The 26,019-nt window shown below is 35.4% G+C and overlaps 1 protein-coding gene and 2 long non-coding RNA genes across 22 annotated transcripts; all 3 read right to left on the bottom strand.

Moving 5' to 3' along the window:
- Window positions 1-1,238: 1,238 nt before the first annotated feature.
- LOC126627396 (protein STICHEL-like 2) lies at window positions 1,239-6,611 on the bottom strand. 8 transcript variants are annotated; one of them, XM_050296872.1, is made up of 9 exons: window positions 6,278-6,611; window positions 5,911-6,143; window positions 4,026-5,706; window positions 3,706-3,925; window positions 3,221-3,391; window positions 2,891-3,079; window positions 1,949-2,693; window positions 1,812-1,868; window positions 1,239-1,652 (listed from the first exon to the last, which is right to left on the bottom strand). In XM_050296872.1, exons 3-9 carry the CDS (start codon window positions 5,610-5,612, stop codon window positions 1,640-1,642), a joined length of 2,982 nt encoding a protein of 993 aa, XP_050152829.1. In that variant the 5' UTR covers window positions 5,613-5,706; window positions 5,911-6,143; window positions 6,278-6,611; the 3' UTR covers window positions 1,239-1,639. The 8 variants fall into 8 exon arrangements, with proteins under 8 accessions (XP_050152829.1, XP_050152828.1, XP_050152825.1 ...); XM_050296871.1 differs by having other exon boundaries at window positions 5,934-6,143; XM_050296868.1 differs by having other exon boundaries at window positions 5,987-6,143.
- Window positions 6,612-10,515: 3,904 nt separating this feature from the next.
- LOC126627424 (uncharacterized) lies at window positions 10,516-13,012 on the bottom strand. Its single transcript, XR_007625011.1, has 2 exons — window positions 12,770-13,012; window positions 10,516-10,751 (listed from the first exon to the last, which is right to left on the bottom strand). It is a non-coding gene; the product is annotated as an uncharacterized LOC126627424 (long non-coding RNA).
- Window positions 13,013-18,738: 5,726 nt separating this feature from the next.
- Window positions 18,739-24,928, bottom strand: LOC126627422 (uncharacterized). 13 transcript variants are annotated; one of them, XR_007625006.1, is made up of 8 exons: window positions 24,083-24,928; window positions 23,681-23,895; window positions 23,459-23,485; window positions 23,260-23,338; window positions 22,248-22,332; window positions 21,278-21,338; window positions 21,046-21,107; window positions 19,591-20,653 (listed from the first exon to the last, which is right to left on the bottom strand). It is a non-coding gene; the product is annotated as an uncharacterized LOC126627422 (long non-coding RNA). The 13 variants fall into 13 exon arrangements; XR_007624998.1 differs by adding an exon at window positions 18,739-19,293 and having other exon boundaries at window positions 19,394-20,653; window positions 21,278-23,338; XR_007625009.1 differs by adding an exon at window positions 18,739-19,293 and having other exon boundaries at window positions 19,793-20,653; window positions 21,278-23,338.
- Window positions 24,929-26,019: the final 1,091 nt, after the last annotated feature.

The raw sequence follows: 26,019 nt of genomic DNA, 5'->3' as shown, positions 1-26,019 counted from the left end.
TGATACCACACTTTGGTACTTAGAAGTTTCGTGATTACTCAATGGCTTGGATCTTGCAAGTCCCCAACCGAGGAGCTTCCCTCACTCGGGAACTTAGGGGAGCAGTGTTTGTACCATACTTGACCAATCTCGAAACTACTGAGCACCGGTCAACGTTATACCGTCAAGAACCCAGAAGAGTTTCCCTACAACCAGAAGGCCAATCACAACGCGACACGTGTCGATATCAAAAGCCAATCATAACGCGACACGTGTCAACATCAGAAGCCAATCACAACACAACACGTGTCAATATCAGAATGAAACTAGAAACTCTCTTCTATAAATAGAGATCATTCTCTCACAATATTTCCTAATGTCATTTGTACTAAATCATTCACTAGTACTCACTAAAGGAGAGCTTGAACCTATGTACTTGTGTAAACCCTTCACAATTAATGAGAACTCCTCTACTCCGTGGACGTAGCCAATCTGGGTGAACCACGCACATCTTGTGTTTGCTTCCCTGTCCCTATCCATTTACATATTTATCCACACTAGTGACCGGAGCAATCTAGCGAAGGTCACAAACTTAACACTTTCTGTTGTACCAAAGTTCTCACTGATTTTGTGCATCAACAACATGTAATAATATATGAACAATAAGTTACCTACAAAATAAAAGAATGTTATTTGATTCATTATTAATTTACCTACAAAATATATATTATTTGCTAATCATAAATTTACATATATAGGTAAGACGTATAGTAGTACATATTGGTAAATTATATATATATTGAACTTATAGTAGTACTATATACTTCTGATGTATGTGTGTGTGTGTGTGTCTCTCTCTCTCTCTCTCTCTCTCTCTCTCTCTCTCTCTCTCTATATATATATATATATATATATATATATGTTAGGGGTAATAGTATGTGCAATAATTATTTGTTCATTATAATTAAGGTGAGAAATAACATTTATTAATTTGATTTGAATATTGTGGCACAAGTTGTAAATATTTTGTAATAATAGGTCAATTACTTTTTTACTTGGTAATCTTTTTCAAATTTAGGTTTTATTTGGATGTTTAGAATTAAGTGGGTTTTTATCTAGGGAATAAGAGTTGCAAGGGTCTATATCTAAAGAACCCTTAAATAAATGCACCTTACCATTCCGTCGATGCTTGTATTTTCTCATTTCAATAGAAAAGGGGGTCGATACCTTGATTTAACAATGTATATAGCGAGAAGGCGTTGTAATGAATGTTCCATTGCATTGGAAGCAGAAATACCACTAGACCGAGAGTTAGTAGGGTACACACCGGTTGTACAGTACTGTTTTCGTAAGCAAGGCATGTACGAAACCAAACAAGAAACACTTACTAGATCGGAGAAGAAACAGTTCTTGCTAGATACTCTATGTAAAACCCTGAATCCGGGTCCAGAAAATACCTATAACATCAATGACAACCGCTGCAGATTGCAAAATATAAACCTACAAAAAGAAATATGTGATATATGAAGTCTTTCGAGCTCCTCTGCAACCGTCATGATAAATTATGGTTATTTTCTCAAGTGCTCCTCCTTTGTAGAACTACTTAGCAGTTGCGCAGGGAAGAATCCAACACCCTCGGTTCAAATGTTGCGCTTATGTCTCAACTGTAAGGCCTGCAGATTTAACACGCTTGAATTAGGCAGACCTTATCTCGTTAAGTATGCAGTGAAAGAACATCTTGTCCCTTGCTTTTGGTCCTAAAACTTCAACGAAAAATCAATTTAAAATTTTCAACATACGATTAGTACAGTCCTGTAGTTTTTTACTAATACCTTTCCCGAGTGAAGCATGGGGTTCTCCAACAGAGCATGGCTGAATTCTTCTTCAGTCTGCAGTTTAGACAAGAAGAATCTCAAACCCAAAGTTTAAGGGCACCAACATATGGAAAGGAGACTACAGCAACACTTACACATTCTCGTTTATACAGCTGTCAGTGTTATTACAAGCACCGCTGCAGAAAACATATGAATCATTTCCCACGAGACATGTACCAAAAGATGTCTTGCTTAGGCTAGATGATGCAGTCTTGTTATGTTGTTTGGTGCAACAGGTCGTATGAGAAGCATTTGACGAACGGAACTTCTTTTGAAGCCTCAGAGTTCTAGGAAAACAATTTGGTTGATGTTCAGGTTCTTCAAAAGATAAAACATGGAATTCATGATTGCTTCCCTCTTCCTTTGAAGAATCAACCACTAACCCAGGTATCTTTGACATATCATCTTCAACTGATCTGTGGGATGAGGCAGTCCTTGTGCTGAGTATATTTCCTTCGCCATTTCTCAAAGTACTTACCACCACCATTCTGTCACTGCAGTTATTTGGCATTTTATAAGAACACTCAGAGGAGCAAGGTAAAGTCGGTTGATCACTTAACATGGGCTTTTCAGATGTGTACTCAGAATAGTCTGAATCAGTTCCACGTTTGGTAGATGATTGTGACTTCTGCTGCATTCTGCGGGAACAGCTGAACAACCTCAAAGATGACTTCTTCACTTTTGCATACTTGGAATCAGAAGCACAAGGTACAAGATTGATCCTGATCTCCACATTGCAACCACATATAGATTGAAGTGAATTTGCAATGATCTTCCACGACTTCTCAGCCTTTGATACATAATCAGGATGGCAGAATTCCAACTCAGCTATTGCTAAACCTACAATTAAGCATTAGAGGTGAGAACAATTGCACATACATAAATGTCATATAACAAGCCAAACTACGAAGATAAAGTTGATGATTTGAGATGATCTTGATTTCCATCTTCCTCTGGTTTTTTTTTATGTTTCATGTGGTTTGTACCAGAATTTGAAGATCAAGGATAATTTACTAGATATTACTAGACGAATGTACCTTGACCAAGAAGCAAGGAAGACAATTTTCCTTGTTTCTTCAGAAAATTCTTGAGTGAATTGGATAGGCATAAATCTGTAGCTCTCTTCCATACGGCTTCCAACTTTCCATCACTATCCTTCTGCATGCGCAACTTGTCTGGTGTATTTAACTTGCATGAACAAGTGGCAAGATTCTTGAAGCTGTCCGCTGTGGATGATGTACCATCAGAATAATAGCAAAATATATGAAAGTTCAGCCATACTAACTAGGGTTTATGGAAAAAGAAAAGCCTTTCACGAACGGAATTAAAGGGAAGATATTTGTCAGTCAAGCTAATGTCTTGCGTACTTCTGAAACACAATTTTGTACCATTTCCATCCGAGGAGGAAGACTCCACAGAGCTTAGCTGCAGCAGAGCTGCAGTAAGCCATGTTGTTTGATTTTTGGACACCCTTAATTGCTTCTCAGTTTCGGAGAATATTCTCAATGCAAAAGTCAGTTTCTGCAAGTCCGCTTCAGCTGCGAGGAAGAAAATTGAGGGAACAGCACCTTAGTATAAGCATATAATCATGAGATGACAGAGAGTAATTAACAGCAGAAGGCACGACGATTAATCAACAAACATTAATAATGCAGCAAAACAATTGTTGGACTGCTTGAAAACCATTAATAATTAATTTCCTTGACCATTACTCGTGAGTCATGACCAAAATCAAACAAAACTTAGGGTCTAAGAAAGCATGCTCAAAGAACTTGCATTTCCTGTATAAATTGTGTAGGGAGCTTTCGGGGAGTAAGTGACAATATTACAAGCGCAATCTTAAACAACTTACAGGTGTGCCTGCTACAGAACTTTTTTCGGACTTCAGAAACATTGTCCTGACATTTACCAGCAAGAATGTCCATAACAAGATTTGCCAACTGTGATATCAGTTGCATAGGATCAACCCGAGATCTCATCAACTCCCTGGCTTTTATTACCGTATTAGAAGTGTCGGATGACAATGCCATATCTAGCAAACCCAGTAATTCATCATCCGAGATGACTCCAATCTGCATTACAATAACAGGGAAATTTTCCTGTAAATACTGGATAAATAGAATGCGATATATATAAAGTAAATAAATGAATAAAAATAGACTGAGCACTCACAAGCTCGTATGCCAGGCCCATTGTGACCTTTTTGCCAAGTAAACTTAGTTGATCAAGCACCATCTCTGCATCCCTAAGTGAACCATTCGATTTGGAAGCAACAAAGTCAACAGCACCCTGATCAAATTCAAGACCCTCTTTAACACAGATTCTCCCTAATCTGCTTGCAATATCAGCGTCCTTAACCTTTGGAAAGTGAAATCTTTGAGACCGTGAAACTGCACTTCGGGGAAGCTCATTGACGTCTGGAGTGATCATCACGAAGACAACATGTTGAGAAAGGTTATCTATGCTATTCAAAACCGTTGCCCATGTTTCCCCATGCATCAGGTGGCACTCATCAATAATCAAAACCTTAAACCGTGATGAAAGTGGAGGAATAGCTGCATTCTTAATAAGAGATCTAACCCTGTCTCTTCGATTGATTCTCACAGAATCAACTTCCTTGATGTCCCCACTCCTTCCAGAAAAGTACAAAACACATTCACAGCAGAGACCACATGGCCTATGCTCCTCATGCGAAAGGCAATTTAGCGCAGCAGCAAAAATCCTTGCGGCAGATGTCTTTCCTGTACCACGAGGGCCATGAAATAGATAGAACGAGGCTATTCTTCCTCTAGAGATAGCTCTCAAAAGAGACCTCGCTACTACATTTTGTCCCACCAATTCATTAAAAGATTTTGGCCTGAATTTCTGACTCAGACTCCTAGGATACGGACTCCTTTCATTGCCAATGTGTTTCAAGCTCTTCTGTTCATAAAGCGCACTCTCATCTGCATGCTTGTATAACAAAGGAAATTCATCTACGTTGAAAGGGAGGTTAGCTCCTCTGAATCGAGGGGTTCTTGACCAGCAGCAGTTGACCTCACAACTAGGACGGTTGTGATCAATGGCATCGGCCTCTTCATTTACAAATAAAGATGCACTATGGCTTGAAAGAGAATCACTTGCTGAGCGGCATGGACTGCAAACTTTACGAAAATTACCAACTTCCCTGAACGAATTTACATTATTTTTGCGTTGTGATTGTCTCTTTGATGCAATCTGATCTGTTCTTTCTAAATGCAATGATCTACCAGCTGCTTCATAATCCCCATCCTCCAAAGGGTTGACGCATGTCAAGGCCAATCCTTTATCCATTTGACTGCCGCAGTGTCTATCACTGAGGGATTTATTTCCATACACATCTTCCTTATCTGATCCTGAAAAATCAAATTCTTCAGCTTGTTTGCTCCTAACCAGACGACTCCCTGTACTTCCAATCCACTCTGAATTCTCATGCAAGATAAACCTAGATTTTCCTAAAGCACAATCTAATTCAAAATCATCTATGCAATCCCCTCCTAATCCATACAGACCCGGATTCTTTGATCTAAAAGAACGATGTTTGTCAGAGCCACCTTGGAAACTATTCATGAACTGCACAGAAATATCATTATTCGAATTCGTTTCCCAGTTCACATTCTCAACCAAAGCAGAGTACTTGCTCATAGAATTAGTATCAGGATCCCTTAAAGACCTCACCCTCCTCAGTTGCACAAGAGTTTTCGAGATAGGAATATCAACAGAATGTCGCCTCCCATCCATCTTTGTCCCAATCAAACACAATAACTCAAAAGAAATTCCAAAATTCACCCGCCAAACTCAAATTTCAGCACCCAAAAGAAGCTGCATTCCCAACCTGAGAGAGGCAAGCCAACAATACACACTTTAAAAAAGACACCAGAAAAAACTCGAATAAACAAAACCGGTAAAGAATCGCGGTAGCCTTGATTTCGCAGAGAACAATAAACCACAAAACTGGAAACAGAACATACACACACACATATATATCAATCAGCATTGCCATATTAGAGAATAAAGTTCAAAACTTGAGCATTTTTACCGAAATACAGAACAATGCAGCACCTTTTTGCTACAGAATAACACCATGAAATTCAGAAAAGCCACTTTCTTCCTACCTCTGGATACCAAAACCAAAACCCCAGAAAGCCATTCCCAAGAAAAAGCATCAAAAACTCACTGCTGACTACTCCGTTGGCCGTCCCACCAAAACCTGCAATCCCATTCCCATTAGTCCACAACACCATCATCCATTCCAGCTCACCACTACACAGTCTAGAGAGAGAGAGAGAGACGTAGAGAGAGAAAAAAGTCAAAGAGAGAATCTAAAAATTCAAAATCTAAACAAAAAATACAATAAAAATATTCGAAGGCAAACAAAAAAGGACAAAGTTTGAGCGAACCCAAACCTCCGAATTAGAAATTAATCTTCACCCGCTTCGAAATTTGGGAAATTTTTCAAATGGGCAAGCGCAAAAGTCGGAATAGAATAAAACCCTAAACCCTAAAAACAGAGGGGGGTCTCGGTGGTTGAGCTCCGTGGAGGAGCAGCAATAGGTAGGGGAAGGCGGTAGAGGGGAGGTCAGTGGCAGAGTTGTAAATGCGGTGAATGCGAGGGGCGGTAAGGTTAGGGAGTGCCATTTTGCTTGTGAGGAAGGTGCCGACGTGGACAGTGAGGAGAGGACAGACATAAATTTGGTCAGAAAATTTCTGTTGCTTGTTGCAGAGTTAATGTGCAATTGTGCAGAGAGAGGAGAGAGAAAGAGAGAGACAATGAAAGGGGTTTTTTGGTAATTTCGGACTGGGCGGTTTTAGTTAGTTTGGTCCCGGGAAAAAGCTGTATCTAGCGGTAGATTTCGATGGGTATCCTTTTGGATTTTTCCCACGCGCATGAGTGGCGCGTGTTTTTCCATTTTGGTCTGTTTGTTTCCCGGGAAAATGGAGGAAAAGTCAGCAAAGTTTGAATTATTTGAGAGTCTGTGAGTATACAGTAAATTGAGGTGATTTTTTAATACTACAAATATAAAAGTATTTGAAACTTTTATGTAACATGGCCCCTGTTGAATTTGAGGAACAAAAATAGTAAATTTTGCACCAAGTTTTGGACATACCTGTATATGAAAATAATTGATTGCGTGTGTTTCCAATGTGATACTAATATTAGGGTTATTTGATTAAGATTTTGAGAAATTTTAAAGGATTCACAATGGAATCTCATAGAAAGAGGTATAATTTATGAATACCTAATACACAATGAAATCTCTCTGAGTCCCTCAAATTCGTCAACTTTTTAAAATTCTTTAAAGTAAATTTTTAGGTTGAATACATATGGATGTATAATTTTTTTTTTAAATTCTAATTAAATACACCCGAATTTATAAAGATTTTAATAAGCTATTTTAAAATCCTAATTGAATACACGTTTATTTTAGAGAAGGCTTTTTAGTTAAAATGGTTCTTAAAATTGGCATAACTCTTTACTTTAGTCCATGAGATTTGAAATCGATATAACTGTCCCTGAGTTTGTACAAAGCATTTTGGCCCTTCTGTGAAAAATCTCCATTAAATAAGAATAAAATGACACAAATACCCTAAATTTTTGTCAATCATTTTGGCCCTTTTTTATATTAATTTGAGGGTATTTTTTTATCTTTGTAGTCCTTATTTAACAGAATTTTTTTTTAAAATGACCAAAAGTTTGATAGTAGACAAACTCAGGAACCACTTATATTAATTTCAAATCTTAGGAACCATTTTGGATAAAAACAACCTTTAAAAAATCACTTAAAATTCTGATTGAATACTCCTCAAATTTTTAAAAGGAATTTAATAATTTATCTTAAAATTATGATTGAAATTTGAATCTCAAAGAATCACCAATGTAAAATATCAAATGTAATTATTTCACTTAGGTATAGGATTGAAGGCATTTTCAAATGTCACAACTTTACTACTTGAGTTAAACATGTTGACACAGTTTTTACACAAACATGGTTACGACTCAAAGTCGAAGGCGTTTCTACTCAAGACTAACTTGCTAACTTCGTTTTCGTTCTCTAGTTGTTTGTTAAAAAATTCTCGCTACATGTTCTAAACAACCAAAAAGTTTCTGATATTTGTTGTTTTGAGTTGCATAAAATGAGAATCACTAGATCTTGTTGAAGGGTCCTAAGTTATAACCTCTAGAGAGTACTACTGTACTTGTAGAAAAGAATATATATAGAGCTCGTTTGACTGTGATTATAAAATGATTGAAAATGTTTTTTGTGAAAATGTTTTTCAAACAAATCTTTAATAAAAATTCAAGTGAATCCTAAAAAAGCACTTTAAGTGCTTCCTGCAAAAAGTACATTTCAGAAAACGCTTAAAGTGTTTCGGAATCCAAAATCAATTTTACCAAAAAAAAAAAGAACTTTCAGTCATTTTAAAACACTTTCAAATAGTGACGGAGCCACACGGAAGGTAGAAAAGGCCTAGGCTCATCCTGAAATTTGATATATATATTGTTTGCTAATGTTTTCAATAAATAGCTTGCAGTGTATTGGTAAGTGCAGTTTGAAAGATCCACAGGCCTTGGGTTCGAAAATTTATAGGTGTATGAGAAGTACAAATTAGATTTGTGGGTAGCAGACCCTAAATTTTTCATGCCAATAAAAATTCTTCATGAGACTGATTTCGAACTCCGGCTCTGCTTTCAAACGAGGCCATATTAACCATTCAGAAAACGTATTGACATGTCATGATGGCATTACCAAAAAAGTAAACACACACCTACATATTTTACTCCTCTGCATAGCAATGGGGAAGACAGCCTCTCCACTGCGCATTGCACCTAATTTTGATACATATATGACCTTCAACTTTATAGGTCCAGATACCTGCTCACATAGGGAGTAGTACGGCGAAAGATAGAGGGTTGGTCCATAGTGTTGGTATTTATGAATCATTGGCTTTCCTTTTAGCTAAATTGCACGAGCCGTCGATGGGGAGTAGGTTCCTGCATGATATTGATGATGAAAAACAGAACATATGATTGCAAAAAAAAATGATACATGTCATGTGAAGGAGTCAAAAGGTTGAAGTGTAAATGTTAGTGCAAATGTTTACTAGCATTTTTCTTTAACGAATATGGCGGTGATATCCGCATACACTCACTTTTTTACATATTAGTTGTCGGACCAAATGAATTAAAGAGAATCAAATGATGTAAATCAATAAGAGATGTGTAGAATGTAAAAAGTAATGCAAGAAACGCTAGTAGTAAGGGCAATAAAATTTGCATCTAAGAGCAAATATCTTGAAAAAAAAGCCCCCCAAGGAGCAGCGGAAATATATTCGCATCAACGTTGTGTCGCTATCGTTATTTATCGTGTGACCACGAAGCTAGAGGGGAAAGGGGTGCAGCCGACGGAGATGGAGAGGAAGGAGGAAGGGATGGGGGTGGGGTGACGGCAGTCATGGCGGTGGATGACGGTTGAGTGGTGAAGATGTGAAGTGAAATTGTAGGAGAAAGTCTGCTACAACATGGAGTTTTTTTGGTGAAATTGTAGGATAAAGTCTGCTAGACCATGGAGTTCTTTTGGTGAAATTGTGTTGCCATTGTTATTAATCTCTTCTCCAGTGATGGAGTCTCTCCTAAACTCTCTTCCCTCTTATTTTAAATTGTTACGATTAAACCATGAAGCATTTTCTAATGATAAGGAAATATACACTAATTTCTCCTCAAAACCCTCTTTCGTTTCTCTTTATTCTATCTTGGTTTCTTTTACTCTCTACTTTATTTTCAACATTACGGAAATACTTATCTTTTTTATATTATTCAAAAAATAAAGGGAATTTTTATGAAAAGAGATTGGGCAAAGTTTATTTTAATAAAAAAATCATGATATAACTTTATTTAATTAAAAAGACTTAAAATTTAATGAAAAACCCTTAAATTTTAATCAAAAGGACAAAAGAGCTTAAATTTTAATGAAAAAGACATAATTTTAATATTTAAAAAAAAAAATCTAACGCGCGCACAAACTATTTATGAAACTTACGACACCATTTATGAAACTTACGACACTGTTTATGAAACTTACTACACTGTTTATGAAAATACAGTCAGATTTAGCAACCATCTAGAACCTGCAATGCCATGGATTAATCAGATTTTGCAATTTTCTCAAACAATTCACTTTGTATTGAAAAAGGCAGTTAATGGACTTGATTTGATTTGATATTGTTCCCTGCTATTATTGGGAAACCTTCCCTTATGCAACCTTGTTCCATCAAGCTATGGCTTTCCACAAAATGAGGCATAGAGGAAACTGGGTTTGATTTGAAGGTTAGGAAATTACAATTAGCGTATAGGTTTGCTAGGCTTTGTCATGGAAGGAGACGAGGAGACAGAGAAGATGGTGCTTTTGTGGATGGAGCTGACGATGAAGTGTGAGAGAGGGGATTGTGATGGGTTTTACGGAGGAGGGTTGGAATTACGGGGGTGGGGGCGGGGAAGGGAAGGGAGGGAGTTACAGAGAGGGGGGAAGTGGGGAAAGGCAAGGGATGTCATAGAGAGCCGTCGCCGGGGGGGGGGGTGTGTGTGGAATACAGGTAAATGTAAGATTAAACTTATCAAAATATAAGTTAAGAGATTAAGCTCATAAACCACAAATTTATATAAGTATTAAAATCACAATTTGATAAACACAATGACAAACTAACCCGTAAAAGCAGCAGAAGAAGAAGCCAAAGTAGACTTCTAAACAGTGCACCTTCTCCTCTCTTGCAAAACCAAAAGTACTCAAACTAACAATAGGTCTTAGTTCAATATTGAGCATATCTTTTGTGAGAGCAGTGGCTTATGTTTTTATACTAAACATAGATTGCCCTATTACAATCCTACAAGGAATACAAGACCAAATCCTTGTATAAGTATGAGTTCTATTCTCGAGCCAATAGTAGAGTTTCAATCCAAACCAAAGTTGAATTAACTCTTATAAACACATCAAGACCTCTTTATACCAATCTAAAATAACAATGATTATTACTAAACTGTAAGAATCGCACTCATACTCTAACATTCTCCCACTTGAGTATGATTCACAACAGTAAATAATCATCTCAAATTCAATATAAAGGTGATCACATAAGTCATTCTTCAACCACACTAGTACATAGACACAATCAGCTTACATAAACCAAAACAACGAATTTATAATTGCCTCTGCAACACAATATACAGATTTAACTTACAAATCACAATGTCCAGTTTGTGTTCATAGCAATGTATCTAAGCTCAAAAGTAAACCAAGACGTCTACTCCCACTCATATAGCCACCAAATCTTTTGGATAACAAAAGCTTAACCTCACATACAACTTACCTATGCATTTTAAAGTATTGAACTTAAGAATCTTTTCTGTTACATCGCAGAATTAACTCAAAAGTCACAACATACTTAATTTGCACTTTGTAATTATGTGAACCAATATAGCAAAACCAAACCAATTTGCTCCCACTTATCTAGGCCATACTCAACACAACCAAGTTAAGTAAAAGATGTGGTATAGCAACTATATTAACTAAAAAATCATTCCAATACAATGAACGACTAATCAGAATCCATATGGAAACCAAATTCATTTCCTTTTGAATGCTAACCGACATAATAGGATCTTTCTCATTACTTAAACAAATTAAGTAACACAAATAATTCAACCAAATGAATTATAATGGCCGGCCTAACTCTTAGCCTTATGCTTACATTCAAACATATGATTCTCCCACTTAAGCATAAGCAAAATGTATTGCACAACCAATAAAGAAACCGGAGATATGAACCAATTGGTTCCTGATTCCTCACCAATTGCATAATCTCTGTTTAGTCATATACACCTAAACCATTATGCAAATAGTCTATGTATCAAAAGATAGTCACAATCCATTCGGAAAAACTTATCTCACATAAACCCAAAATCACTAGTTTCAACAATGATCAAAATCAGAATAGCAAGCACAATATTTTTGCATTCAATTTGATCCTAACTAGTTCAATATCTAGTTCAATATCCATCGAGCAAGATCGACCAAATTTTGATAATGTCTAGATATATATTACAACATGTCTTGATTAAAACGAGATAATCAAGACCACTATTTGTTCTGGAGAACTCAAAGTTCATCTTCCTCCCTATTTGTGATTTCAACCAAAACATAATAGCGGAAGCATGCATCATAAATGAAATCACAAATATACATATACAACAAGCATGCATCTTAAACTCCTTGATTTTCACAATACAATATTAAGCACATGCTTTCTTATGAATTCATAAATTAAATCAATATGCATTCGGCAATGTCAATTTGTGTTGTACATAATAACTAAGGTGACAGTAACCCAAATTAAAATTCCTATCGTGAATTCAATGTCAGCACCACAAGAATGTACACCAAACAAGTCTATATATGACCCCATAGAGGGTATATATATTGAAAACCTAATTTATTTATTTTCAAGTATACACCATGAATGATATAATATGCCAACCATAGATCATGTGCCCAAAATAATGAATAAATCGCATACTCAAAAAGATGCATATATATGTTTACATATACTTTTATAATAATGAGAATGAAATCACGACCATTAGAAAAGCCCAACTTTATAGCCGCAAAAATTCACTTGAGGCAATCAATAAAACATATCAAAAGATGATTTCAAACATCTCACATAAATCACAAGTTGGCATCTATATAGGGATTTCGAGTTTAATCATGCCTTCACAATATATATAAATAAACAAGCATACTCGAAATAACAAAAGCCCTAATTCATCATGCTCTAACTCATCACACTATAATCATGCATATAAGAGAACAATTAATCATGCATGAAACAGTGAAATGAGTTACCCGAATGCATCACTGGACCCGTATTAGTCAACCCGACTGAGATTCCTCGACTCCACATCAACGAAACAAACTATCCATCAATGCTTAAGAACCATCCATGCAGATTGCCTTCACTCCAGATTCACATGGATCCCATAATATTGCAAATTATTGAAGTAAATCTCCAGTGTTACAAGTTCGTCGAACCAAAATCATCGTCAAAAGTTATCGGCCCGTATCTCGTCAACACAAATTCCCGTAAAAAAAAAATTATGAACGTTAGTATCTCTTAAAATATGTTAGACACCATATAAATGTCTTCAAACCAAGAAACCACAAAACCAATATTTCATAATAACAAATACACAAGTTGCATTCAAGATAATCCTTATAAAAATTACAAATAATAGCTTCTTGCCTCAATACCGATTGTGTCACATGCATTAATGCTTTATTAGTCTAATATCAAACCATTAATTTAATAACCACAACAAATAAAAAGGTTAATTATTAGACTAACCATTAGATGCATCAAGACACAAAACCATGGCCTCCAATATCGACATATGCAATTCAATATATTGACATATGTACAATAACAATTCTATTAATCCTAAGATTTATACATGATAACATAAGTTGACAATAATCCAAATTAAAAATCTTCATACCTTTAATTCATTGTCAACACCATCATAAATTATATACATATTTGTAAGCAAGGCATTGGAGAAAATAATGACAGCTACATATCATTAATCTTATGATTTTCCAGTAAGATGACAAAATAATTATTTGCTTTCTGATTCATAATGGAATATACATTTTGTAAATGGCTAAAAGTTTATTGTCGCAAGACTCATTGTAGGCAGTCAATAAAACGTCTACCTTATATATTCATTTGTATGTGTTGCTCCATAGCACCCACAAGCTTTCATATTTGACGAAAATTAATATCACGGATTTGAACCGTATAAATAATACATGATATGCAGTCAATTCTATTAATTCCAACCCAAACTTGACATAAATCAATCCAATTGAAAATCAATAATTGACAATAAGAAGCGTGTTGTTCCATAAATTATATATACCAAGATCCCGATATGAAATAATACGCTCAACCATTTATACTTACGAAACTTATGTATAATGCCGCACACCATATTTATAATCGAAGTCTATCAAATTGAATTGATTCATTATCCTTTCATTCGTTTGGCAGCAACATGCCAAAGTTACAAGACTATACGCGGCAAACATGATATTCATTACAAGAAACTCAATTCAAAGTCCAAAATTTCTCACAAACTAAGCCTGAACCCTGCTAATTTACCGTCACGTATTTTGCTCTTTTAATTTAATACTTTCAATTTGAATTCAAGAGCAAAAATCTTAGGCTCTGATACCACATGTAAGATTAAACTTATCAAAATATAAGTTAAGAGATTAAGCTCATAAACCACAAATTTATATAAGTATTAAAATCACAATTTGATAAACACAATGACAAACTAACCCGTAAAAGCAGCAGAAGAAGAAGCCAAAGTAGACTTCTAAACAATGCACCTTAGAAATCATATGTTTGAATGTAAGCATAAGGCTAAGAGTTAGGCCGGCCATTATAATTCATTTGGTTGAATTATTTGTGTTACTTAATTTGTTTAAGTAATGAGAAAGATCCTATTATGTCGGTTAGCATTCAAAAGGAAATGAATTTGGTTTCCATATGGATTCTGATTAGTCGTTCATTGTATTGGAATGATTTTTTAGTTAATATAGTTGCTATACCACATCTTTTACTTAACTTGGTTGTGTTGAGTATGGCCTAGATAAGTGGGAGCAAATTGGTTTGGTTTTGCTATATTGGTTCACATAATTACAAAGTGCAAATTAAGTATGTTGTGACTTTTGAGTTAATTCTGCGATGTAACAGAAAAGATTCTTAAGTTCAATACTTTAAAATGCATAGGTAAGTTGTATGTGAGGTTAAGCTTTTGTTATCCAAAAGATTTGGTGGCTATATGAGTGGGAGTAGACGTCTTGGTTTACTTTTGAGCTTAGATACATTGCTATGAACACAAACTGGACATTGTGATTTGTAAGTTAAATCTGTATATTGTGTTGCAGAGGCAATTATAAATTCGTTGTTTTGGTTTATGTAAGCTGATTGTGTCTATGTACTAGTGTGGTTGAAGAATGACTTATGTGATCACCTTTATATTGAATTTGAGATGATTATTTACTGTTGTGAATCATACTCAAGTGGGAGAATGTTAGAGTATGAGTGCGATTCTTACAGTTTAGTAATAATCATTGTTATTTTAGATTGGTATAAAGAGGTCTTGATGTGTTTATAAGAGTTAATTCAACTTTGGTTTGGATTGAAACTCTACTATTGGCTCGAGAATAGAACTCATACTTATACAAAGATTTGGTCTTGTATTCCTTGTAGGATTGTAATAGGGCAATCTATGTTTAGTATAAAAACATAAGCCACTGCTCTCACAAAAGATATGCTCAATATTGAACTAAGACCTATTGTTAGTTTGAGTACTTTTGGTTTTGCAAGAGAGGAGAAGGTGCACTGTTTAGAAGTCTACTTTGGCTTCTTCTTCTGCTGCTTTTACGGGTTAGTTTGTCATTGTGTTTATCAAATTGTGATTTTAATACTTATATAAATTTGTGGTTTATGAGCTTAATCTCTTAACTTATATTTTGATAAGTTTAATCTTACAGTAAACTCTTTCTTTCATCTCTTCACTTCCCAAGTGTGAGACTAAAAAGAAAGATGCAGAAGCCTTTCCAGTTGGTTTTTTATTTTTATTGACGATGACCTGAGTTTTTTTAAGTTCTTTATTTATTTTTATTTTTATTTTTTGTCCTTATCATTAAATAAAATCTAGTGTATGATTTTTTATTAAAATATAAAGATTTGAAGTCATTTTCATTAGTTTTCCTAAAAATAAAAGATAATGAGGAATTTAAACGGAGCAGGCAATTGCTTGATGTCCAAGTATTTAGTTCTATATTAAAAACGAAAAAGATGCCCATTCGTTGTTATCAGGAAAATGGAGAAAATCCTGTCAGTCAACCACATCCTGCATCTCACAAGAGCAAGATCCATGGCATTGGCAATGGCAGCTACGAGTTATACAACTCTTGCTCCTCCTCCGCAGCTCCAACGACCGTTAACGGTTGCGAATTTCAAGAACGAGAGAGCCACAGCGATGACAAGAATCAACATGAGACCCCCAAATTCGATACGAATGAGGGGGGGGGCTTGAGTACTACCAGTGATCAGATTCCGAACAAGGATTCACCCGTCGCACCTTCAGCTGCCATGATCTCTTTTACAACGTTGTCGAACCATACGAGTACAAATCCGAAAACAAGAAAAACTTAGAGAGAGAGGCCGAGGTGGACGCTTCGTGTGCATATCTGAAGCAACTGCTGCCGCTGGCCTGGTCCCATGATCCCTTGACCACCCTCAAGCTCATTGCTTACCTAGTGCACGGCAGACTTTACTGGGAAGGGTTTTACACGGCGGCGTACTGGCTCCACCACAACCACCCCAAGACCCTATTGTGCTACGCAACATTTGCCAAGTCGATAGGGAAATTGTTTGAACTTCCGGAGATTCTGTACCGTCTTCTAGAAGACCAAGACGGGAGAAGGGGGAGTGAGAAGAAGACCCTCGCCATGGCCAAGAAAGCTATTGAGAGGTACAAGCGTGACCCAGATTATAAGTTGTTATACGACCAGGTCACTGATGTTTATGCAGAATCCTTGAAGTCTGATCTTGAAAAATTGAAGCAGCAAAATCTTAAGCGTGAATATCATGGTGGTTATTTTGATGATAATGATGATGATGATGATGATGATGAGAACTGTGAGAAGATAAGTGATGCTGCAGACAGTTGCGTTTTCAACCGCCACTATACCTGGGTCCCAATCCGCGCCACTTTTCTGTGTGAAAACATTGCGAGGAAGGTTTTCCCGCAGGAATCATATCCAGAATACCAAGGTGCTAAGGAGGCCAATTACACAAGAAGAGTCGCCGACCGGCTTAGGAAGGAGTTTTTGAATCCCTTGGAGAAGTACTACAGCTCTATTAGCACCCATATGGGATTTGGAAGGATGCCCCTTAATGTTGAAAAGTATTTGAAGGAGGTGAAAGCCGACAAGTCCAAGATTGTGGCCAATGCTTTACTTCCACATGAGGTCCTACGCTATGTGAATCATTCGAATTTAAGGCAAGCAGCCGAGCTTCAGTGGAAGGCGATGGTGGAGGACATCTACTTAAAGCAAGGGAAATTCAAAAACTGCTTGGCTGTATGCGACCCTGGCAAGACATGGATAAGGGGGCTTCAGGAGGATGTGTCGTCTGCGCTGGGAATTTTGATAGCTGAATTGAGTGAAGAGCCATGGAAAGGAAAAGTGATCAGTTTCAATAAGTCACCTGAGCTGCATCGGATACAAGGCAATGATTTTAGGTACAAGTGCGAGTTTGTTAAAAGGATGGACAGCAACAGTGCGTGCAAGTGCGATTTTGTTAAAAGGATGGACAGCAACAGCTCGACTGATATCAAGAAGATGTTTGATTTGATTCTCGAGGTGGCTGTGAATGAGAATTTGGAGCCAGAGCAGATGATCAAGAAGGTGTTTGTGTTCAGTCACCAAGTCTTTTAAAAGGAGGATTATCCCTATGGTGACTGCTGCTCGAAGACCGATTATAAGGCAATACAAAGGAAGTTTACAGAGAAAGGATATGGAGATGTTGTGCCACAATTAGTGTACTGGAACTTGGCAGATAAATACTTTCAGGATGAAGGAAGGCCACTAATCCCTTATACACAACCAGGGGTGACGATAGTGTGTGATTTTTCCAAAAATTTGCTCAAAATTTTCTTGGAAAATGATGGGGAAATTGGCCCGGACAAGGTCATGGAAGCCGCCATATCCGATGAAGAGTACCAGCAGCTGGCTGTAGTTGACTGATCTACTATAATTTTTAGCGAGATAGTGAGAGAGGCTTAAATTTTACGTATTTGTTTCTTTGACAATAAATTATGGTGAATCATATCAGCTTTAACCTCAGTAAATTACAATTCCATGTTCTTTGTTTAGCTGAATGAATTTTTTTTATGTTGTATCATTTGCGAATTGCTTATACGTGTTTATGTTTTGGCAGATTACATTTTCTATGAATGTCAGGCAGAAAGAGGGGACTTGTGTTGGAAATTACATATTATAATTTGCATGAATAGTTGCATTGTTCCACAACGCAAACATGATGCCAAGTAGTGAAGAACCAACGGTTTTTGTTTGAAATATTGCATATTTCTGATAGGTTACATCTTCCATCAAACAGTGAAATGGGTTCTACATAAACCCAAAGACACTAAGACGTGCATATAGAGAATTAGTGAGTCAACTCTTATTCATGAGAAATAGACTTTCCCCACTATGTTTCTTTCATTCTTTGTTGTTAATTTCGAGTCGTGTCTTGAGAGTATAGAATGTATTGGGTTCGCCAGAGTTCGAAGATTGAAGTGCTTCGACTTTGGATTATAGATTGTTTACAAGCACATGAGTAGGGGCGAAGTCTTTAGGACATTCATTTATGCAAGCCTCAATCTCCAAGTTTGTCAGTTTTTCTAACTTTCTCTCTAGTTATTGATATTAATCTCATACATAACTGATGTTGTGAATTCCTTTATGATTATTATTATATATTAGAATTCTTGTGTGATTTTCATATTTTCTAATATTGCTCCATCACCTTGTAGGTTCTATACGACCTTCTACGGAAGACACGGATGATCAGCAGTCGTGTATGTTTCTGTCATCAACTAGTGCAAGTTCAGGGGTTGAAGGTGTTGTGCCTTGGCCCGTTTGTCAGTGCGGAAACGAGATTCAGATTACAACCTCACCAAATCACACTCAGTTGAACATAATAAAATACAAGAAATAAATACACCGAGAAATTTACGAGGTTCGGCAAAAATCTGCCTACGTCCTCCAAGAGATATTGCTCTTCACTATGAGAATAACTAGTACAATATACACTTGAGTTAAATCAACATAACCCAAACCCCAATCCCTTGTACCCTCACAAAATTTTACTAAGAGCCTCACTCTCCCCGAGAGTTTCTCACTCTCACTCTATATTTTCTCTCCTTTGTGTTCTCCTTCGGATGCTCTCTCAATGCATTTCTAAATGCACAAATATTGCATCTAGTTATAGGCATACACTAACAATTATGCCAACAAACAAGACCAAAAAGTCTTAAGTTCACATGACATAATTATCACCTAGCCTACCTAGCATGCATCAAAGTCTATACCTAGTCTATAAAGTAGAACTTTTCTCCATTTGTCATTTAATGCATATAAAATAAAAAATGCACAATTGTGTGCAAGCAACCACAAAGTCAAGTCTTGCTTCCAACTTTGCTTGTGGTGGTCACCATGTCTTCTCTTGAAACAAGACATCCATGCCACAACTGAAAGCCAAACACAAAGTGGCTACTACCATTTCTCTGTAGCACTCAGAATGTTACACTATCAAAATTGTTGCCAACTCATAAGTATATGAGCCAAACACAACAGAAGGTTTAATCATTAATAAATGGTTTTTACCGTAGGTATCGTTGTATCAACTTTCCGTGCGTCCGATTTTGTAAAAAGAGTTGAACACTTGAATTTTAGTATGCAGACTCAATAGGAATTTGAAGTGTCATAAGTTCTTTAGTACATTAACTAGCAACAGTGCCCGGGCGATGCTGCGGGTTTTAAAACTGTATAAAACATGTGAAAAGTTCTAAATACATACGATATGCAATAGTATTTAGATATATGTTGAAATCTGTTTACAATCATATGGATTGGTGGTTCTATTGCCATTGTTCTAACATTCACATCTTTTACAAATTTGAAGTCCTAAGAGTCCTTAACTGAAAGAAAAGATAAAAGTTTATTTCTCACCGAAATCTATCAATTTGAATCAAATCTACCGAAGAAGTACAAATTGTAGCATACCTTGTAATTTCTGCAAGCTGTCCACCTGCAATATCAATAGTGACATAATTTCTTCCTAAACCATCGGAAAAACCAAAATTGAACAGAACTTCATCCCCCTCCTCTGACCAAATAAAAGAAGTAATGTTTCTCTTTTAGAACCTCTAATCACATGACACTTCAACCACATGACACAGAACCACACATAACAGAAATTAAAAAAGAAAAAGAACTAAACACATTAACTCTTGACAAAAACTTATTACCCACGAATGGAAAGTCACTGAAAACACAAATCACCAATGAAGAAATGAGGAAACAAATCAGCCACCTAACTTATATAGCATTAGGATGAACCATGCTAATTTGTTCATAACTGATATGTCTCCCTACATTTTTCAAATTTGCAACCACATATAGTATTGTAACATAAGGATCAAACAAAACAGATTAATTCTTACGCACACAATAATAATGGAAAATAAAATAAGAAACCTGTTGGAAAAGTTGGCAATAGATTGGTTAAAAAACAATTTAAAATACTTTTTTGTACCACTTGGTGATTCTAAACACTATTTGTTTCTAGATGAAATTAAACATCGTAAAGAAACATGCCCCAAATCAGCTGAAGAACTCATAACATAATTTCTACCTTGCAATTTATCATAACCTTTTCCATCACAGAACATTCAAAATTTTCAACATAAAATGGATTCTATAATGTTGGCTAAAGTTATATACACTACACATTAGCACAATAAAATATAATCAGTCGCATAATTATTAATGTACAAAACAATAAAATTTAATATAAATCAAAAGATGACAAAACTATTACTTTGCATTCTCATTATTGCAAATAGCTGAAAATTCCCATGAAACCTGCAAGAAAGTAAAAAGAAATTAACTAAACTATCACTCAAGAAGAAGTTAGACAGAAGTGTGGATAATAAAAAAACAGATATCTACTTCTAGTCTATCAAGATGTTAATTTTAGAGTTGCATCAGCTTCAATGTCTAAATGAAGAGTAGAAATAAATTCATCCACGAAATAAGATGTTATTTATAATTATCGTAACATAAATGTAATGTGTGTACAATCATCAACCCACACCCAAGGGTAAACTACTCATCCTGGCATAACTCCAAAATCGCAAGAAGCATGTTAATAAAATAAGTCCCTTTATCTCATATTTGCTACTATCATTTTCAGGAGTCATGTGGATTTCCACGAATTGTAAAGCATGTATATACAAAGTGAGGTTTGCCAATACCTCTAGCTATTTCCAAGTGTGCGCTGGTGTGGTTTTTCCTTTGTAACATGCAGTTTTTTTACCTGTATTATTCCCACCATCAACCAAAAAGGAAGGAAAATTTGACAAAAGAAGTTTCTTAATACCTTTTAGGAAAATTGTGAACCATAAAATAAGCACTGCATTTCAAGTATCATTTGCATTTCGAACTTATGAAAAGAAGAATAACGCAAAATGCATTCACGATTTTTACCTTAAGCTTTCTAGCTTTCTCCAAAGCTTTCTGCTTTGTCAATTCATTTTCTCTTGCCCGCCTAAATATGAAAAAAAAAATTAAATCAATTTCTTTCAAAAATTCAATCATTCACATAATCATGCAAAAGAGAATCTGATTATTTCGAAAGCAGTTGAGGCAGGTTCTATTCCAAGGAATAACTTGAAGCATATCAAAGTTAATAAGTTTTAAGAGGGGTGAAAAAAACTTAGCAAAGAAAGAAGGTATTGAATGATCAATAATAAGAATTTGGTCACCTTATTTGATCAATGCCAATGATCCTGAAGTGTTAAGTGCATTAAAATTTATATAGAACAAAGCTTGAGAAGCACACATCTGTGAATGATAAGAATAATGCTGGAATTTTTTTTTTCTACTAAATGGAATAGCAATAATTTGATTTAGTAATTAAAAATATTTAACACATTGTAGTAAAAAAATTTAAGAGCGTAGACAAAGCGTTTTAAATTTATTGAAATACAATGTGAATTTGGAGTTCTTACAAAAAATGTAATGATTGACAAAAGTATAAACATAATTAGAATTTCGGAAAGGAAATTATCAAACAGTAAAATTTTTTAAAAGCTTTTGGATTAGTTTTTGAGTCACATTTGACAATTGATAAAAGTAGCCTACAAAACTCCAAAATAACTATTTTTTAAGTTACAGGGTTAATGAAAACTAAAAAATAAAAAATAGAGAATGTTAAGTTATCCAATATTAAGATAGTTTCTTCTTTCTGTATTGTATGTACATTGTAGTATTAGATGACTTAACTTTTGCTATGTGACGTCGTTGAACGACCAAGAAATAAAACTAATACATATGCAAGTACAATTAGATGCTTTAAATAAATTACTTGTCTAGTCAATCTAAACCGTTCACATTTTCATTAAATATCCCGGAGTTGGTACTTCAAAAATATTAATTTAGCAACAAAGAAAACTACCTAAAGATTCCTGACTTGAAAAGGGCATCCAACAGGGATAAAAACAGCTTGCCCCAAATGTTGTTTAAAGGACCATGGCTCAATTCTTGATAAAACAGGAAGAAAAACAAAAGAATAGAGTTCAGAATTTTCGAAACCTGAATGCTGAAAATCTCAAAGAATATCAAATATTCAAGATCACAGTCACATGCACAACAAAAAGTAAAATGATGTACACTATCTCTAAAGTATAGACTAGTAAACAGTTAGAAATGCAGGTCATGGTGTGTAAAGTATTTTTCAGAACACGGGATTTACAAATGTCGCTCAAGCCAGAGTCAATTTGACTTCAATTGTAAAAGCCAAATTCAAAGAACACAAGTTTCCATTTAAAAACATGCGACTTCATCAATTTGAACAGAATTCAAGATAAGTGGCCAAATCATTGTGATTATTCAGCTAGCATTGAATAATGGATTCACCATATTTATAACTGACGAAATGCAATCAACCATCAAAATTGTATTCATTAAATAGTTAACCCTATATCTTTTGCTAATGAATATTCAAAGTATTTGGCGGTAAAATAATAATAATGGAATAGATTAATCATCAATTAATTATCAACAAAAAATAATATTCATTAAGAATGGGGTTTCTGCAATTCTAGACTTTGCAAATAGTGATAAGTGCCGAAAAATGAGTGGCTGAGATATAAACAGAGGTTAATGGTCCAGCTCAGCAGACCAGTTTAGAGATTGTTAGTGTTTGTTAGTCTGTTAAGTATGTGCCATGAGAGCTAAGCAAGGTGATTAGTTGTTGTATAAATTGTTAACTCTCTCTCTTTGTTGAATAGTTAATTCATTCATACAATTATAGAGCAACTATTATATCACTCTCTCTAAAATTCCTTTTCTCTTTTGTTTACTCAGCATTTCTCAAATATTTCAACATAGTTTGGGAAGCTCAAGTGTACCGATTGATACTCCACAGCCGAGATGGGAGGCCAAGTTTGGGAAGTCTAGATTCTCACCTTCTCTGGGTCTGGTACTCCGTATCAATTATCATGAGAGAGAGGGAGAAAGTGGCTATTCGTTGAGAGCGTTTGAGTACTATATATTGGTAAAAAACCAATTAGATACTTGGAATTAGATATACATCTTATAATCGTGCAAACTGGAACTTGAACAAATCCAAAATAAAATAAATATAATTACAGAACATATGAATACCATAGTTTCTCAAACGGCATAGTCCACCTACATATAAACATTTCCATGTAAATTCATACCTCAATAAAAAGAGAGTAGAATAAGGCATACTTCATACAATATCATGAATTAACTCAGAAAAATTTCATTAACCCAGATTTTTAAAATTAAAATCACAAAAATTTGAACAACGAAAAGAGAACCCAAGAACTAAACCCTAACAAAAAATGTCAGAGAACTCACCAGGAAACCCAAGCTTTATGGGTTTAAAATTTCTTCAATAAAACCCAAAATTTCCCTTAATGGAATTCCAAAAAGCATTCTCCATCGGCATCGGGCAAACCCCACTTACATGCGTCCCTTGCGAAAACTTCCCATTTGAAGCTGTTTCCAATTGATTGTCCACCGTAAAATGTTTTAAATCATCGCTAGTATGCTGCAAACAGAACGAGATTGACCTTGGATTTTCCCAAAAATTCACCAAATCAAACCACAAAAAATTAGTCGAAGTAAACAAAGTGCACAATTTGTCGAAGGCAATAGATTTTAGATCCAACATTCATACAAATGAAATTCGATCATGAATTGAATAAAAAAAGTGAGAGAGAGAGAGAGAGAGAGAGAGAGAGAGAGAGAGAGAGGAACCTCAAGCACCTGGAAACTGGAACCCTACACATAAAAGCGGCAAAAAACGATGACCATTGCTTCCTCAAAATAAAATAAAAAACCAAATCATATACCCACACTAAAAATCCAAACACAGAAACAAAACCCCAAAAATTAATTATTATTATTATTATAAAATAGATCTGCAAACGAAATAAGACCCAAAAAAATTTAAACTTTTGTTCAAGAAAAGATTTAAGAGGAAAAACATAAATTATATACCTTAATCAGAAAGGGCTAGCAAGCTTCTATACAAAACCCTAAAATTCGATCAGCAATGTTTCCTGAAATAAAAAACAAACAACCACAACACCAAAAAAAAAAAAAGCAAAATACTCAATGCAAAGGGCCAAGGCCTGTGTGGTTGTTTTTTTGTGTTCAAACCTTCATCAAAACACATAACACAGGGCAATAAAATATTTCGCCAAATCTGAAACCCAGAACACAAACTAATTTAAATTTTTGCAACTAAACATTTGAATAAAAAAAAAATCATCAAATTAAAACTCCCAAACCCAATTCAATCCTTGATCAGAACACATAACAAAGGTTAATAAAATATCTAACCAAAATAAACAATCAATTCTTAACATCTAAAATTGAAGATAATAAAACCCATCGATTTGGAAAGAAAAAAAAAAAAAAAAAAACCTCCCACTTGCAAGTTTTGAATAACTCACCGGAAAGCTTTAAGGTGATAGAAGAGCAAGATAGAACATGAGAGAACAAAGAACACCAGTGACAAAAACCAACAGAGGTAACAGGGAGAGAGAGCAAAGGAAACGTAAACCACAAAAACCCAAACAATCGAACGAAAATTGGAAGAGAAAGAATGAAAAGCAACAGAAGCAAAAAGAGAGAAAAGCAAGGGAAGATGCCAGAAGACGCAGTGATGGTCGACATGTGGAGTGGAAGGGCATAACCGTCCTTTCACTGTAGATAAGTTGAAACAAAGTGCTACCAGCCAAAAAATATGAGGGCATTTTCGTCATTTCACTGTTCATGAACAGTGAAAAACAGTGCCATCCGAGTTTGGGTTTTAGTATATGTATAACGTGATTGATTGAGCTATATCGGCAGAGATGCTAAAAGGTCTTCAAATTCTCTGGCCAGAAAAGGATTCTTATAGCAGATTTTGTTGTTTTTTTTTAGGTAGATCCTTCTGAAAATTATGCAATTTGACTGCTTTTGATTTTTTTTGGTCGAAAACTGCTTTGGATGTTGTTGTTGTTTCCTATTTTAGCCTGCATAACAAATATTAAAATTAACAGCTTCCTTTTGCTGGCGAAGTATAGCTGTCGCGAGGAGCTTAATTCTTAAAGGGAGAAGATGAACAACTTGTCATTCCAAGGGAGCCACCAGAAAGGGAACTTTAACGAAAAGCACCCGGTACTGTTCACTTTAACGAAAAACCACATTTTTACACTAAAAAGTCAATCCTGGTACTATTCACTTTACCCTTTATTTTGTCCTTATCATTAAAACTCAAAGTTTTCAAGCCCTTTTCATTAGTTTTCCTAAGAAATTAGAGTTTAGGGATAGGAAGAAAATACTATTTACTAAACCAAGTTTTGGTGTAATTAGTTGGGATTTTGAGGAATTTTAATAGATTTATAATTCCATAGAGGTTTCATGAAATTTGTTGATCCAATTTTCTCGAAATCTCAAATGAGGAGGTGAGATTTGTTGCTTAAAGTATTTTTAAAGGCAAATATCTTGAAAAAGGTCCCTAAGGAGCAGTAGAAATATATTCACATCAAAGTAGTGTCGCTATTGCTATTAGGACTAAGATCATCTCCGGATCTTTACCTCAAGAGCTGAGATATCCATTAATCCTGGCTATTAAATTTAGTCGTGCGACCATGAAGCTAAAGGGTGCAGGCGTTGGGAGAGGAAGGGTGAGGGGATGAGGGTGG

This window comes from Malus sylvestris, chromosome 6 (assembly GCF_916048215.2).
Source record: "Malus sylvestris chromosome 6, drMalSylv7.2, whole genome shotgun sequence".
Classification (NCBI taxonomy): domain Eukaryota; kingdom Viridiplantae; phylum Streptophyta; class Magnoliopsida; order Rosales; family Rosaceae; genus Malus; species Malus sylvestris.
This window is presented reverse-complemented; position numbering and strand designations above follow the sequence as displayed.

Excerpts from the sequence above, each read along its gene's own strand:
- LOC126627396 (XM_050296872.1), bottom strand. The coding sequence starts at position 5,612 with ATGGATGGGAGGCGACATTCTGTTGATATTCCTATCTCGAAAACTCTT. Across the intron at positions 2,694-2,890 it reads TTCCTTGCTTCTTGGTCAAG|GTTTAGCAATAGCTGAGTTG; the intron begins GTACATTCGTCT and ends GCTTAATTGTAG. Across the intron at positions 1,869-1,948 it reads AGCTGTATAAACGAGAATGT|ACTGAAGAAGAATTCAGCCA; the intron begins GTAAGTGTTGCT and ends TCTAAACTGCAG.